The following is an 18449-nucleotide window of genomic DNA, read 5'->3' as shown; positions in this document are numbered from 1 at the left end:
ATGGCCATTAGAATTTTTGTCGACAAGGTTACAAAAGGATATTCACCAGAGAAAGCTGAATGGAGTTAGGATGATGTCACTATAATGTCATTGAATAGAAGAGAGAGGTTGAGTACCGCCAAAGTAACAATGATATCTTTGTGGATAAACTCCATTTATAGGACAAGTCAGGACAGGCACAAGTGAAAAGACGAGAACAAGAGAGTAGGAAAGGGGTTTTATCTATTCCTCTAGTATGCGGGGGCTGGACAACATTCCATTAAAGCAATTGACCATCATCAATGAAAGGGCCTCCTCATAGCAAATGTTCTTTGAAAGTGCAGTACAATGAATCCCCTCTTTGCATACATGGATGTAACGGGTCCCCAGCAACGCTCAGCAGGAATCCATGACTGGCTCTTGTTCTCTCCCACCCTAGTCATACCCTGCTTGCTTGAGCTGGTAGAGGTCACACTTCTGAACCCAACTCAACCCCTATTCCAGGAAGTGGGCACATAATGTAAGTCCAATGTCATTGCTAAGGGATTGCTAATTTGTCTGGGGTGTCGTTCTTCTACAAGGATTATAGTAAACGTTAGACATGAATTAATCTCATGTTGTATGCAGTAAATCCAAATGTAGTAATATTTGTCCGTGTTCTACACTTCAGTGATTCAGAAATAAAGATTATCTTGCAAATATAATGTATGCTAAGTGCAAGCAACAGAGGTTACATTTTCATCTCTCTTGGAGAAAGGTAGTGATATTCACAGTAGCTTTAACCAAGCATTATACTCTCAGTCGCCACCATATATAAAAGAATTATCAGGCCATTCATCTCATTGCTCTTTGTACGGCATTGCTGTGTGCAGAATGGCTGCTTCATTTGCCTACGTTACAACAGTGACTGTAATTCAATGTTCGCTTTGCAATGCTTGTGAGAAACATGATGAGGTGCTGTATAACTGGAAATTCTTTCTTTTTTCTTTCCTTAGCCTAGGTACGTTGTGGCGAAATGTAGAACATCACCTGTTGTTCTGGTTCAAGCCAACTATTTCGGCAGCGACCTTCTGCTCTGAATAATCAGTGCATATTTGACATGTACTTACCTTCTAACCCAAACTAGGATGTGCAGATATTCTCATTCGGGGAAATGTCTAGGCTCATAAGTGGTATCATGTGGCAGTCTATCACCTGATCAGACAAGTACGAATGGGTAAAGGAATGGTTTGCCGCGATGCATGAAATCGGTTGGCACTTTCCCCATGATGTTAAACTTAGACCATTGGCTGTGTTCAAGTTACCTTCTCTACCTCCTCTTCCCTGAGCTGACTTTCCCACCCCTTAATGCATGTGTCTTCACAAGACCGCTCTTCACCGAGACGCAGATACCATTAGTATGCATCAGCAACCTGCTTGTTTCAGCGGCTTGTCATGGACAACGTGATTAATGGTTTTTTATCTCAATCACTTTGATGGATTTGCTTCATTTGGTAACTTTCCAGCACCAAGATGTTGCAAAATTTACTCAACCAATTCCTCTGAAATGTTTCAGTGTACCATTATTCATCATGTGAAAGTACTTTACAGTGGCAGCCCATCTATCCCAAATGACTTCAGCATTCCTGTATCTCCTTGCTAAGAACGTTTCATGTTTTTGGAACAATGTTTTGCTTTGACTTTGTCATCACCTTATAATTTTTTTTAAGCATTTGATTTCCATTTTTTGATTATATACAAGTATTCGTGCCATCAGATTCTTTCATTTCTAATTTGCCTCCATTTGCTCTGTGTAGCAACATCACAAATGCATTAGTGAAGATTTTCTCTGGCATCAGGGGTGTCACAGTAGTGTAGCTGTTAGCACGATGCTATTACAACTTGGGGCACCAGAGTCCAGAGTTCAATTCCAGCGCCGGCTGTGAGAAGTTTGTACGTTCTCCCCATGACCGCGTGGGTTTCCTCTGAGTTCTTTGGCTTCCTCCCACAGCCCAAAGACTTACCAGTTAGTAGGTTGATTGGTCATTGTAAAGTTTCCTATGATTAGGCTATGGTTCAGTAGGTGGGTTACTGAGTGTTATGGCTCATTGGGCTGAAAGGGCCTGCACTGCGCTGTATCTCTAAATAAAAAATAATCTCTGATGAAGTACAATAGAAGAGGAAAAGTATCTGACTGGTTTTGATCAACTAATATTTGATACATTCACATAAAATTCCATAAAATTCTTTATCAATTTAGGCTTTAAATGTTCATGAAAGAACAGAAAATAAGCACCTCTGTAGTTTGTATTCTATTAAGGATACCAGAGTATATCCTTACTGAGGCACTGTTAATGTCACTACACTGGAGAGAAGGAGGAAAATGGTACAATAGATTTGAAAATTATCTCATCTCATCGTTTATATATGTGTCATAAACAATCGCATCTGAAGTAAGTGTATCATGTCTGTCATTTTGGATTTTGCACATGAAAAATAATCACGGAAGTGGTTCATCAAAATCTTCCAGCTCAGTATTGATCATTAGACATAGGAGCAGAATTTGACTATTTGGCCCATTGAGTTTGCTCTGCCATTCGATCATGGCTGATTTATTATCCCTCTCATTCTCCTGTTTTCCCTCATAACCTTTGATGCCCTGACTAATCAAGAATCTATCAACTTCCACTTTAAATATACCCAATGACTTGGCCTCCACAGCCGTCTGTGGCAATAAATTCCACAGATTCACCACCCACTAACTAAAGAAAGTCCTCCTTATCTTTGTTCTAAATATATGTCCCTCTAAGTCTGAGTCTAGCACTCTGGTGCTAGACTTCAGTCAAAAGACAACATCCTCTGCTACAGGAAACATTGGTTGTACTAAGCAACACACGCAAAAAGCTGGAAGGTTGCACAGCATCTATGGAAACGAGTAAAGATTTGACTTTTCCAGCCAAGACTCTTCTTCAGAAATGAGAAGGAAGGGGGAAGGTGCTAGAATAAAAAGGTGAAGGGAGGAGATGGAGATCCAACTGTTTATTTCATTTCAATTCCTCCATGATTTTGTATGTGTTGCTCTAGATTTCCAGCATTTGCAGACTTTCTCATTTTTATGATTGGGTATTTTAATCCCAATACATACAGCTAATCACCCAGTAACTGAAATATCTTTCTTCCAACCCTTCCCTTGCCTCACACCGCCTCAAAGTCCAATTTACACGCCTGGCATCTAGGTCAAATTAAATTTATTATTAGTGTACATATATATTACTATATACTATCTTGAGATACATTTGCTTGCAGGCAATTACAGGAAAATTAAAAAAATACAATAGAATCTATTAAAAACAATACATAAACAATGACTAACACGCAGCCAATGTGCAAAATAAAAAACAATGTTTGTAGTTGTGGAATTAGTTCAGAGTTGTGGTTCACCTTGAGATTCAGCTTCAGGTTCCATTGCAAAGAATACCTTTTCACGACATTGTTTCTTTCCTTTTGAACCCTGCCTTTGCCAGTGAAACCATCTGACATGGTTTCATTACCACCAAATTAATCCAACCCTCTCAATCCAGATTTGACACTGAATTACTCCAACTCTCGCATTCCAGATTTCCTTCACTTTCTGTAAATCTCAAAGAGTCCAATAATTTGACACTTGCATCCTTTTGCAGAAAAATATTGTAATCATTACCTGGTTAAGTGTACTACATGAAAATAATTTGTCATTGCTCACGTACAACATCATCATCACTGACACAAGAAGTTCTGCAGATGGTGGAAATCCAGAGCAACACTCATAAAATGTTGGAGGAACTCAGCAGTTCAGGTAGCATCTCTCATTCTGAAATGTCGACTGTGTTTTACTAGCCATAAATTCCGTCTGACTTGCTGAGTTCCTCCAGCACTTTGTGTCTCAGCCCCCTTTCTCTTCAGACTTGTATACCTCTCTCCATATCCTCCCATCGTCCTTGCCTCCCCACCAAAGAACTTTTCATTCTGTTGATCCTGGTCTTTTTTGTTTTGTCAGTTTCCATCTATCCCACTTCTAGACTAACCCTGTTATCTGAAATCCTTCTCTAAACTTCATTTCACCTCTTTCAAAGAAATCCATTTCAATGATCAAGATTTCAGTCCTGCAATCTAATCAGTTCTTTATCCACTGTATTTAATCCAACCAGTGAAGTACTTTAGGATTATCTCGATTATATGCATAATAGGAAATCATTGTCAATCTTGATCCTACCTATAAATACCTCCCTTGTCATCCCAAATATTTTACCTCTATTCCCTCATTCTTTGGCTGTATACATCTATCCTCATTTTTCTGTACTAATATTTGCTCATTCTTGGTGCCAGAGCCTTTAGAGACCTTGGCCGTCCTCTGTAGAATGCTTACAACAAGTCCCCTTGCTCTCAGTTCACCTTTAAGAATACTATCAAAATTCAAACTTCTAAATAGGATATAAAACATAGAAGATCGAACAGGCCCTTTGGCACATGATGTTGTGCTGATCTTATAACCATGAGACCATAAGATATAGGAGCAGAATTAGGCCATTTGGCCCATCGAGTCTGCTCCGCCATTTCATCATGGCTGATCCAATTTTTCTCTCAGCCCCAATCTTCTGTCTTCTCCCTGTATCACTTCATGCCCTGACCAATCAAGAATCTATCAACCTCTGACTTAAATATACTTAAAGATTTGGCCTCCAGAGCTGCATGTGGCAAAGGATTCCACAGATTTGCCACCCTCTGGCTGAAGAAATTCTTCCTCATCTGCATTCTAAAAGGATACCCCTCTATTCTTGGGCTGTCCTCTGGTCTTAGACTCTCCCATCATAGGAGACATCATCTGCACATCCACTCTATCAAGACCTTCCACCATTCGGTAGATATCCACGAGTCACCCTTCATTTTTCTGAATTCTAGTGAATACAAGCCCAGAGCTACCAGACGCTCTTCAAATGACAAGCCATTCAATCCTGGAATCATTTTCATCAACCTCCTTCGAACCCTCTTTAGTTTCAGCACACCCTTTCTGAGATAAGGGGTCCAGACATGCTCACAAGTGACGCCTCACCAGTGCTTTGTAAAGTTTCAACATTACATTCTTGCTTTTATATTCTAGTCCTTTTGAAATGAATGCTAACATTGCATTTGCCTTCTTCACCACAGACTTAACCTGCAAATTAACCTTTAGGGAATCCTGTACAAGGGCTCCCAAGTCCCTTTGCATCTCAGCTTTTTGTATTTTCGCTCCATTTAGAAAATAGTCAACCCTTGCATTTCTTCTACCAAAGTGCATGACATACACTTCCTGTCACTATATTCCATCTGCCAGCTCTTTGCCCATTCTCCTAACCTAAATCCATCTGTAGCCTCTCTACTTCCTCAAAACTATCGTTCACACCCCTCCCCTTCATATTGTCTGCTAACTTTGCAACAAGCCATCATCATCCCGGTCTTTGACATAAAATTTAAAAAGAACGGGTCCCAACACAGACCCCTGTGGAACACCACTAGTCACCAGCAGCCAGTCAGAAAAGGCTCCCTTTATTCCTACTCTTTGCCTCCTGCCAATCATCCACTACCTTATCCATGTTAGAATCTTTCCTGTTATACCACGGGCTCATAGCTTTTAAGCAGCCTTATGTGTGGCATCTTATCAAAGCCCTTCTGAAAATCCAAGTACACATCAACTGATTCTCCTTAGTCTATCCTGCTTGTTACCTTTTCCAAGAATTCCAACAGATTTGTCAGGCAAGATTTTCCCTCGAGAAAACCATGCTGACTGCAGCCCATTTTATCATTTGCCTCCAAGTACCCTGAGACCTCATCCTTAATAATCGACTCCAACACCTTCCCAACCAATGAGGTCGGTCTAATTGGCCAAAAGGTTCCTTTCTTTTGCCTCTCTCCCTTCTTGAAGAGCGGAATGACATTTGCAATTTTCCATTCTTCTGGAACCATCTCAGAATCTAGTGATTCTTGAAGGATCATTAATAGTGCCTCCATGATCTCTTCACCCACCTCTTTCAGAAACCTGGGATGTGCACCATCAGGTCCAGGTAACTTACTGCCTTCAGACCATTCAGTTTCCCAAGAAACTTCTCTCTAGTTATGTTAATTTCAAACATTTATTCCCACTGTTACTTGGAACTTCCACCATACTGCTAGTTCTTCCACAGTGAAAACCGATGCAAAATACTTACTAAGTATGTCTGCTATTTCATTGTCCCCTATTACTACCTCTTCAGCATTGTTTTCCAGCTATCCAATATCTACTCTCACCTCGCTTGTACATTTTATGTATCTGAAGAAACTTTTGGTATCCTCTTTAATGTTATTAGCTAGTTAACTTTTGTATTCCATCTTTAACTTTTTAAGGACTTTTTTTCGTTGCCTTCTATTGGTTTTTAAAAGCTTCTCAATCCTCGAACTTCCCACTAATCTTTGCTCAGTTGTATGCTCTCTCTTTGGCTTTTATGTTGGCTTTGACTTCTCTTGTTAGCCATGGTTGTGTCTTCTTTCCTTTAAAATACTCTTCCTCTGTGGGATGTATATATCCTGTGCCTTCTGACTTGCTGCCAGAAATTCCAGCTACTGCTGCTCTGCCGGCAGCTCTGCCAGTTTTCGTTTCCAATCAATTCTGGCCAACTCTTTTCTCATGCCTCTGTAATTCCCTTTCTCCACTATAATACTGATACATCTGACTGTAGCTTCTCCTTCTCAAATTTCAGGATGAATTCAATCATATTATGATCATTTGCCCCTAAGTCTTGTTGAAATGATTGCTAACATTACATCTGCATTCCTCACCACTGACTCAACCTGCACAAGGATTCCCAAGTCCCTTTGCAACTCAGTTTTTTAAATTTTGCCTCCATTTAGAATATAGTCTCTGCTTTTATTTCTTCTACCAAAGTGCTTGACCATAAACTTCCCAACACTGTATTTTGTTTACCATGATGGGACCAGACTGCATCATGATCAATCTAACCCTTTCCTCACCCATAGCCCTCCATTTTACTTTCATCTATGTGCCTGTTCTAAAGTATTTTAAATATTCCTAATGTACTTACTTCATGTTAGGATGTTGAGATATTAAATTTTAGAATGGTTCTTCTGAACAATTTTAATAGGCTGAATGGCCTCTTTACATGTCACAAATTTTCAACGAAATATCCTAAAGATTAATCTCTCTAAACATGGCTGATTATTTAGCCCCCTATCTTCCATGAAATGTCCTTATACGTTTGTTTTAGTGTTAAGATACGTGGACATATTTACTTTTATCGTTGCTGCTGTTGTCATGTTTTACGTGGTGTCATGTAAGTCTGAATCATTGAGTGAATTGAATATATTCCTCAATGTGCAGTTGCTTCAGATGGGAAACCTTAACTTTATATATCTTCTATGATCTTTCTTACAGAGTCTCGTATCTCCGGAGCACGTATCAGTAATTCAAGCGTGGAGTTCACTGCTTTCCCTGTTGGCAGCCTCCATGGTCCTTGGGCTGTAAACCAGACACGGTAACCACTACACTTGAATTCCTGATAAGTGCTTCCATATGTGCCTGGAGCAAAAGAACTAACCTAACGCTCAATGCTTTAAAATAATTCAGCCTGTATTTCAGCGTGTTATCGCTTAACTTACCCATGCTGCCCTATGAAGCATTAATCCCTTTGAAATAACAAGGTTGAGACTTGTATTGAAATGGTGTAATTATTAAATGTTCATACATCAATGTGATTTTAAAGCCAAAGAAATCATGTGGGGACATAATTGCATTCACCATTTTTATTCTCGAGTAGTTGGGGAAGGTGCCACCAATTGCAGAAATTATGACAATCATTCCTCCAATATGTATCTGTATTAAATGTTAACCAATAAAACCTTTTGAAGTTATTCACTACCCTTGGAATTCATTGCTGAGAAGATCTAGGCTATGCCTTACTCCAGGAGAGAACTAATTCACTGTGTTTCAGTTGGACGATGTATTATCCATTCTATGGTTGAATATCTGAGGGCAGAATGACTCTAGATCCAACCTTTATAACTTAAAGTAGCATCAGAGATGCTCTTAATACTGACTAGAGGTTCTAGGCAAGAGTACCAAAACGAGTTTCCATCCCTGTGGGAAATGAGCTTGTGTGATCACTACAGACTAAAAAATCTTGATAGGTCGAAACATGTCAACAATCACCATCCATATCCACTCCATGTGTATATTCTGCATTGAGATTGATAGGTTTTTACATCTGAATTAAGACCACAAAAACAAAAGACATAGGAGCAGAATTAGGCCGTATGGCCCATTGAGTTTGCTCTGCTGTTCCATCATTGCTGATTTATTGTCTTTCTCAAACCCATTCTCCTGCCTTCATCCATGACCTTTGATGCCCTTACTAATCAAGAACCTATAAACCTCCACTATAAATACACCCAACAATTTGGCCTCAACAGCCATCTGTGTTAATAAATTCCACAGATTCACCACCCTCTGGTAAAGGCATTCCTCCTCACCTCAGTTGTAAAGGCATATCCCTGTATTCTGGGGCTGTGCCCTCTGGCCCAAGACAATGTGTCCCACTCTGCTTATATTCTTCTGTAAAAGGTGTCATGTCTTCAGCTTGTTCCATGCATGAGGAACCAATTCCTCTCAGAGGCCCATTTGTGATATATTGTATATGTTCCACAAAAGTTTAGTCTCTGCCCACTGTCCTATTAATGTCGGATGCCACAGTAGCATAGCAGTTAGAACAACCCTATTACAGCTCAGGGCACTGGAGTTCCGTGTTCAATTCCAACACCATCCGTAAGGAGCTTGTACATTCTCCCCGAGACTGCATGGGATTCCTCTGGATGGTCTCCTCCCACTTTCTAAAGACATACGGGTTAATAGGTTAATTGGTCATTGTAAATTGTCCTGTGATTAGGCTGGGGTTAAATAGGTGGGTTGCTGGATGGTGCAGCTCGTTAGGCCAGAAAGGCCTGTTCCGTGCTATATCCCTAAATAAACAAACGTTTTTTTAAAGCTTGATTCAAACTGTATCTCACTTTGCTAGTATTTATATATCTTGTCAAGTATTGACACTTCCGTCAATCTTCATGCATGGTCTTATATCTTTATGGAGCTCAGTCATACCTTGGTCACATCAATACAAATACCTGTACATTTTCCCATAGTTGTCATCACAAGGGTAATTAAAAGAGACAAAAAGATTTTCTGCACGCCCCACCTCCACCCTCCACTCACCCACTTTTTCCAACCCTCCAGTCTCCCTCCTTCAGATTAAGGGCATCTCTCTTGCTATCTTGGTTGACAGGCAGCTCAGCTTTGAAAAGGGATCAAAACTTGAAGCTTCCCTATCTTGTATGTCAAATACATTGTGGTTGAGACTTCTGTTGTCTATACTGCTGAAGACCATGCAACAGATTAAGATTTAAGTGTCGAATCTGGTCAAGAGGAGCTACCAAGAAGCTCCTTGTGTATTACTTTAATTATGCATGTATTGAATGTCTGGCAGGAGGGTGTTTTGTTAAATGAATTGTACTATGCTTTGAATAACAATCTAACAGTAATGCACAACTTACCCCATAGTTCTGCTGAGTCAAAGCTTTCATGGGGTTTAATATTTAACAGCAAAATAATTTACAGTTTCTTTAACTGATTTGACAAACCAAGAAAAAAATTCATCATTGATTTGAGCAGATTAGCAAACCAATCCCTAGTTCTCTGGCAGAAATAATGAGATAATGAAACATCATTTTTTATTAATTCATGTGTGTTAGGATACTGAACAGATCAGTTTAACACCACCATCCCCCTCCCAAACCAGATCCACTGACCTCCCCATAGTCCATTAGATCATAAAACATAGGAGCAGAATTAGCCCACTCGGCCCATTGAGACTGCTCCCCACTCTATCATGGCTAATTTATTATGTTTCTTAGCCCCTTCTCCTGCCTTCTTCCTGTAACTTTTGATGCCCTTACTAATCAAGAACCTAGCAACCTCTGCTTTAAATTTGCCCAATAGCTTATCTTCCACAGCCATCTGTGACAATGAATTGCACAGATTCACCACTCTCTGGCTAAAGAATTTCCTCCTCATCTCCGTTCTAAAGAACCATCCTTCTACTCTGAGGCTGTGTCCTCTGGTCTTACACTACCCCACGACTGGAAACATTCTCTCCACATCTCGGCTTTTTAAAATTCCAGTCCTGCTGGAGACACTATATGACACATATATGGAAAATTTTAAAAAGCATTCAAATGCATATAGGTTTGTCAGTGAATTTTGGCTAATAACTGCCAAAATCCAAGATTAAGACCATTTTTTCTGCTTTTATCTTGCTCACTTGCAAATTCAGTGTGATAGCATAGTGGTTAGGTTAATGGATATTTTCCAGAGGTCTACTGGGAGGAATGAAGAGCTGTTATGCACCAGGTTTTCCCTCCATTAGTTCAACTTCACCAAGGGTAAATTCCGCTTGCTTCTGAGTACATAAAAATTAAGAGATTATCTCATTGAATGAGGGAGACCTCACTGAAAGAAGCAGGGGAATCTTATTTAAACCTACTGAATATTGAAACCTATCGAATATAGATAGAGTGGATCTGGAGAGAATGTTTCCTGTAGTGGGGGAGTCTAGGACCAGAGGGCTCAGCCTGAGAATGGAAGGATGTCTCTGCAGAGCAGAGCTGAGGAGCATTTCTTTAGCCAGGGGATGGTAAATCTGTGGAGTTCATTGCCACAGATGGCTGTGGAGGCCAAGTTATTGAGTGTCTACATAGTGGAGGTTGATAGTTCGTTGACTAGTAAGGGCGCCAAAGGTTATGGGGAGAAGACTGGAGTGTGGATTAGAGAGGGATAATAAATCAGCCATGATGGAATGGTGGAGCAGATTCGATGGGCCAAATGACCTAATTCTGCTTTTATGTCATATGCATTATGATTATTGTTGGTGGCCCTTATAACATGTTAATTGGAAGATCAAGATAGCTTTTAATAGCAGATTGGAATTGACTCTATTTCCTGCATAGCAAACCCACATTTTATTTACAGTTGTGAAAAAAGCAACCTATTATTACACTTTGGGAAATTATCTTTATGATTAAAGTTGATAATAACTCATTTTTATTGAAAGCTTTGGCAAATCTGTGCAGAATATTTGGTGGTATGGTGCTGTTCACAGCTGGTGAAGACAATGCTTCAGTGCTGCTGTAAGTGGAACAATGACCAATACTTCACAGTGCATCTTTGAACTTGTGCATCTTCTTGAAGTTATGATGTTTGAAGTTCTGCATTTCGAATATGGTTGCATGTTGTGCTTCACTAACTCTTCATGGGAAATTTCGTCATTCCAATTATCCCAGATTTGACAAATGGGAATCATTACTAACAGGCTATTAACTTATAGTGTTTAGAACCTTCCGTAAGTTTGGTGATTTAAATCATGATGCCAAGCGTCCTCCAGGTTAATGTATAACCCTTTTGAAGAACAGCTTATCACGTGTTGTGTGGCGAAAATTTAACTCCATTGAGAAGGTGTTATCTACAATCACTTCTTTCTTGATTGTGTGATCCTACCATGTATAAAACTGGAAATTACTTATCTATAGCAACACACACACCTACCTATGTTACACGTGACTCCACTCCCAAGGTCTCTTTGGGTCTGTATACATGCAAGCCTTTGTTTGGCATATTTTTATCAGGGGAGTTAAATTCTCGCCCCTTATCACATTGGATGAAAAGGGACAGAGATGGTGAACCTTCTTTGTGATCTACATCATTATGTAACATTATGATAACTGGTCTCTTTCTAACCACATTACAGTGGATATTGATGGCTGTAATTTATCAGCTGGAAGAAGATTGGTTAACTGAAAATATAGATTAAAACAACAGATATTCCTACAAAACCTGATCTACATAGGAAGGGGTGCCATATAAATCAAAGTATGTGTTATGCTTCCAAATGTAATGGCATTCTAACTACAGGCTTGGCAAAAGAATCGTGAATAGGGAGACAGTAACAAACTAAATGGCTGCAATAAACAGAACCTCGGGCTGCTCGACACTGACCACACCAGGAAAAATAACTAACTTTGTAATTAACATCCCATTTTAGAGATCGTAGAGGCATCACCTGTCCGGGCAGCCGGAGACCAGAGTTGGACACCGAGGCTCGCTGTGAAATTTCCTGCTCACCATCAAGCCTCCGATTATCTACACAATGTCTATATTCCCGGGACCACCACCACCCTCTCCGGCAAGTCAACAACTGAGCGTGAAGGGAAGAAGTCCTTCATAACTTTTGGGAAGAAGAAAAAAAGTGGTAAATAGAAGAGGGGGTCAAACTAAACATTTCAATAATTGTGAAAAACATAAAATGGAGCTGCATGACAGAAGCACGTCTTTTTTTTAAAAAAATACTAAATGTCACTTCAAAAAAAAATTAATTGGGCCAAAGAAGCCCTTTGCTGCACTAAGTATTAGTTTGAAAGGGAATGGATTTTTTAAACTTTGATTTTCATTGATAGTGTTCAAAATTCTTTGCAATCCTCCAATTTAACAAGTATTAGAACAGAAATGTGGCAATTTATGCCATGCACAATTGTTTAAGGAGGCCTCAATTGCCTGAAGATACTATGCATTAGGTTTATGTGGTATTATCCCTTGCCAGCTCAGAATTAAAGGCAACCAACTCCAGATTTTGAGATATTATTCTGGACATCATTGCCACAAGGAACTTGTCAGTGATTTTCTTTTCAAACACACTGGGGAAAGTTAAATTTGTTAGTAGCCTCAAGCACTAACTTGATCAAGGGCTGTGTTGGCGCGTGGTCAAGTGGTTAAGGCATTGGACTAGCGATCTGAAGGTCGCGAGTTCGAGCCTCAGCCGAGGCAGTGTGTTGTGTCCTTGAGCAAGGCACTTAACCACACATTGCTCCTGCATGTTTATAGCCCAGTGGCGGCAGTTGGTCCAGTATGGACAAGACAAGACAAGACAAGGGCTTCTTTTAGGAATGGGGTACTGAGTTCCAATAGGAGATTTATCCCAGAGCTTCCTTCCTAAGCTTCCCAAACTTAATTCAATTCAGCTGTAGTGAATGATAGGACCTACAGTTGCCTCTAAACAGAATTCCTTTGCTGGCTCTATCTAGTTCAAGTTCAAGTTTATTGTCACTCAACCATACATATGTATACAGCTAAATGAAACAATGTTCCTTTGGGACCAAGGTGTAAAACTCAGTACATATATCGCATAAAGTGCATAAAATAATATTCACACAATAATATTAACAGATAATAAAAATATTCTGTAGATAAACAAGTTGACATAAAGTGCTTATATGACATATCGTTAAATATACAACAGTATAATGCTAGTGGCACAAACATAACTAATGTGTACTGTGTACTGGGTGATAGCAGGGTGTTCAGAAGTCTCACAGCCTGGGGGAGTAAGCTGTTACTTGTCCTTGTTCTTATACTGCGGTACCTTATGCCTGATAGTACAAGGTGGGATGGATGGGTGGGGTCCTTAACAATGCTGAAGTCAAGAGGAGAGTGGCTGGGTTGTTTACCTCACAGCAGTCTGGAGATATTTAAAAGTGAAATTTCCAGTGCTGCCAGATGAGACTGCATTGGCATTAGGCCACATTACCAGGATAATTGGCACAGACTATCTAACTCCATCTTTAATGAATTAACACCAGTGGAAATAAATCCACTCTGACTTGCATCACTGAGAAGTTGTGCCTACCTGAAAAAATAATGTATATAAATTTAATCCTCAATTTTGATGGGACACTACAGAAACATTAAAAAAAAACATTCCCTGATTCAAACGTATGTTATACATATGTGAGCAGCCACAATTTAAATTCAGTCAAATACTTATTGTCTTGAGTCTCCATTTTGTTCAGTCTAAAATGTCACGCAGCCTTAACATCGATTAAGGAACATGTTAAGAGTTCAGTTTCGCTTTGTGCATGTACGTCACTCTGTGGGTTATCGCTTGCATTACATTTTCTGTAAATTATTCTCTGTTTAATGCCCCACATTTAGTTTTAGGAGGGGTGTGGCAGAACAGAGAAGAGGGGAGAAAAAAAGCAAGTGAGAAAATAATTGATGCTGCTTTTCCACCATTAGCTGCATCAGGAATGGCCCAGAACTTGCAGATGGACACTGAGAGCATCTAGCTAGGGAGAAGAATCACTGCTCATCTCACTCCTTTGGATCACTGTCCACTTCTCTCCCTTGGTGGCCCAGGGCAGCAGATCCAACGATATAAGGGTGCCACGGTAGTACTGTAGTTAGTGTCACGCTACTATAGCTTGGAGCATTCTGCTGTTCAGAGTTCAATTCCGGCGCCGACTGTAAGGAGTTTGTACACTCCTCCCGTGACCGTATGGGTTTTCTTTGGGTGTTTCGATTTCTTCCCACAGTCCAAAATTATACCAGTTAGTAGGCTAATTGGTCATTGTAAATTGTCCTGTGATTAGGCTAGGGTTATATATGTGGTTTGCTGGGCCGTGCGGCTCGTTGGGCTGAAAGGACCTGTTCCGTGATTTATCTCTAAATAAATAAATAGAATTAGTGATGATGTTCTCAATGATGCAGGTTGAGTGTCTTTGTATAGACTTGTAACATAGTCATAATGACAAAAGCTTTCAGAACAATAGAATGGAGGGTAAGGAAGGAGAAAAGTATATTAAAATACCAAAAAAAGGGTTATATATGGGGCAATGGTTGCCACCTTATGAAGGAGCCAAATCGGACAAAGAGGATTGGATCAGACTGAATGCGTAGTGGGATCCTAGCCTGAGTTCTCAGGTATGTTTTATTAAAGGTGAAATCTAATTCTGCCCGAGACAGGGATGAAAATAAAAACAAATTTATTATGCAGTCCGTAGTTTACAAATTCCTGAATTGATTCATTTGGAGTAGATTTCATTGTTGTCCAGGGCTGTAAAATGAATGAGCAACTGAGGAGTCCCCTTTTGCACACTTCCTGACTGGAAGTAAAATATGGGAGGGATACAGACTGGGCTCCTAGCTCACGAACATCAGCTTGGAGGAAGCCATATTCTACTGTCTGACAGTGAGCTCAGCATGAACAATAAACAAAGCTGGAAAAAGCCTTGGTGTAGGGACAATCATCCAGACTTGGTGTGCAAACCAGCAACACTACCAGAAAGCATCTTTGAAGAGCAGGCATGAGAAGGTTCCAGGTTCTGGTGAAAGGTTATCCACCTGACACCCTGACCCTGTTCCTCTGCCCTCAAATGCCACCTGACCTGCTGAGTACTTCCAGCATTTTGTTTTTTTTTAATTTCAGATGGCCAGTTGTGTTGCTTTTCAGGGTACAGAAGGGTTGTTTATGCCCAGGAACCCTCAAACAATCCAAGTCAGTGCCTTCAGGAGTAAAGAAAGGGTTAAAAAAATTGGGAGAGGGGAAAAGAAATAGGTTGTCCAGTTTAATCCTAGATAGGTGGCAACCATGATTGGGACTAAAGATTAGAGGATCAGAGACTTGAAATATTTAGAAACTTGAGTCCTATCATGTAACATTTATTTTAACACTAGCGATAACCCTATAACATATTTTCTCTTAGGACTGGATTAATCAGCCATTGCTTTGAGAATGAAGCCTTGGCAACCAGTGAGTAGTCTATAGCTGTTTTAATATTTAGGCATGCTGAATGTGTCCTGTGATTAACAAATATGAATATATCCATATACTAGTATCTGTCTTATTTCTTAGGGGAAAAAAGAAGACTGAATTAGATCTCGAGACATTGTGAATCTCTTTGTAGTTTCTTGATGTTTTTGCTAAAACTCGTTTTATTACAATTATACCATGTGGTGTTGTAGACTTCTTATACACTGCTTTCTACATATAATATTAGTCAAACATGAAAGTGATAGATCCTTTCTTATGAAGCTCATGTTCTACTTTTGAGATTTGCTTGCAATTGCCAACTTCAATATGATAGCCTGTATAACACTGAGTGAGTATATTGTACCCTGTATTGCTCTTCTGACCTAAATTTGCTGTAATCCTAATGTTAAAATCTTGCTTTCCTTTTAATTGCATTGGATTATATTAGTAATGTTTTGCTCTAAATTCAGTCTTTCCAATAAAATTATTCCTTTTAATCCAACCAATGTGTCCCTTGTTGTGATTTGCACAGGGCAGTGTTCAAAAGGAATGACAGAGCAAAAAAGGCAATTCATCATGTTTAAACTCTCCTCTCTAGTACTCTGAATGTCTCATCTCGGTACCCAATCATTTTTTTTAAATAATCAGACAATTTATCTCCACTTTCGTATGCAGATGAACTGGACTGACACTTTTATTCTTTCCGCCCTGATATTCTACTTAAATTTATTAGTCAAAGTTCAAAGTAAATTTATTATCAAACTATGTATATGTCACCAAATGTCACCTTGAGGTTCATTTTCTTGTAAGTATTCACAACAGAACGAAGAGATACAATAGAATCAACGAAAAACTACACACAAAGACTGACAAACAACCAATGGCACAAGAGGATAAAGTGTGCAAATGCAGATAATAAATTAATCAGTAGTACTGAGAACATGAGTTTAGAGTCCTTGAAAGTGAATCTACAGGTTGTGGAATCAGTTCATAGTTAAGGCAAGTGAAGTTATCCACACTGGTTCAGGAGCCTGACGGTCAAAGGGTAATACCTGTTCCTGAACCTAGTGGTGTGGGACCTAAGGTCCCCAAACTCACTTCCAAATGCAGCAGAAAGAAGACAGCATGGCCTGGATGGTGGGGGTCCTTGATGATGGATGGTGCTTTCTTGTGGCAGCTCTCCTTGTAGATGTGCTCAATGAAGGCAAGTGAGCTATATCTACTACCTTTTCGAGGTTTTTCCACTCTTTCTTCCATTTCTATTTCAGGCCATGATGCAACCAGACAGAATATCCTTCACTGTGCATATGTAGTAGTTTGTCAAAGTTTTGGATAACATACTGAATCTGTGAAAACATCTAAGAAAAATAGAGACACTGTCATCCCTTCTTTGTAATGACACTTATGTGCTTGTCCCAGGACAGATCCTCTGATATGATAATACCAAGGAATTAGTAAATTAAATTGTTTCATTATTGTCACATGTACTGAGGTACAGTGAGAAATGTTGTTTTGTATTCCATCCATAAAGATCTTTTTGTCACACCAGCACAGCAAGGTAGTACAAAGGGAAAACAATAACAAAATGCAGAGTACAGTGTTGTACAGAAAGTGTAGTCCAGGCAGGCAATATGGTGAAAAGCCATGATGAGGTAGTTTGTGAGGTCAAGAGGTCATACAAGTGGTCCATTCAGCAGAACGGTGGGACAGAAATTATCCTTGAGCCAGCTGGTTTGTCTTTTCAGGCTTTTGTATCTTCTGCCCAGTGAGACGGTAAAGAGAGAATGTCTGGAGTCCATAGGGGGAGGCTACTTTTCAAAGTTCAAGGTTCAAGATCAAAGTAAATTTATTATCAAAGAACTTTTATGTTACCATATACTGCTTTGACATTCTTTCCTTGCAGGCATTTATGTTTACAGGGAATAAAACACAAAACACGATAGAATTCACAAAACGAACTATACAAACACGAGAAAGCCTGCAGCTACTGGAAATCCAAAGCAACACACACAAAATGCTGGAGGAACTCAGCAGGTCAGGCAGCATCTAAGGAAAAGAGCAAGCAGTCCATGTTCTTCCGTACTGAAAAGAAGAGGAAAGATGCCTGAATATAAAGGTGGGGAGAAGGGAAAAAAACAGCAGGAAGGTGATAGATGCAGTCAGGTCAGTGGGAAAGGTCAAGGGCTAAAGAAGAAAGAATCTGATAGGAGAGGAGGGTGGACAATAGGAGAAAGGGAAGGAGAAAGAGAAGGAGGAGGGGAAAACTGAAAAAGACTGACAAACAGCTGATGTGTAAAAGAAGGCAAACTGTGTAAATAAAATAATACTGAGAACATGAGTTGTAAGGACTCCTTGAAAGTGAATCTATAGGTCATATAAACAGTTCACAGGGATGAATCATTCAGTATTACAACAACATTCTCCATAGAGAAAATATTCCATCTCTCATTTCAGTGCGAGTCCTTTACCATAACTCAAAACTAACACAGTCTCTAGCTCTGCCCAGAAAATACAGTGTGACCCAGAGGAGAGATTTCAGGTGAAGGTATAAGGCAGATGTATGCATCCTTAAATAATTCAATTCCAGGTTAATTTGTAAGAGTGTTCACAATAATTCTGCATAACCAGGGACATAAGGCATTAGTAGCGACAGTAACTCATGCACTTCATTCATCAGCTGTAACTTTTCCCTAGCAATAAGCAATAATATTTGGATAATTTTTCTAATAACCTGCTATTCCTGCACTTTAGCTTGCTATGAATCATGCATTAGAACATCCACATCCCTCAGCATCCTAGACC

At 39.7% G+C, this 18449-nt stretch overlaps 1 protein-coding gene across 1 annotated transcript in view; it reads left to right on the top strand.

Annotated features, from left to right (window-relative positions):
* LOC134349867 (uncharacterized) overlaps positions 1-16149 on the top strand; it is a 145763-nt gene extending 129614 nt beyond the window's left edge. The window contains exons 11-12 of the mRNA XM_063054831.1: positions 7400-7499; positions 12108-16149. Of these exons, the coding sequence (XP_062910901.1) occupies positions 7400-7499; positions 12108-12264 (257 nt within the window). The 3' untranslated portion in view covers positions 12265-16149. The remainder of the gene's footprint in view (positions 1-7399; positions 7500-12107) is intronic.
* Positions 16150-18449: the final 2300 nt, after the last annotated feature.

The sequence above is a fragment of the Mobula hypostoma genome, chromosome 7 (assembly GCF_963921235.1).
Source record: "Mobula hypostoma chromosome 7, sMobHyp1.1, whole genome shotgun sequence".
NCBI classification, from domain to species: Eukaryota; Metazoa; Chordata; class Chondrichthyes; order Myliobatiformes; family Myliobatidae; genus Mobula; species Mobula hypostoma.
This window is presented reverse-complemented; position numbering and strand designations above follow the sequence as displayed.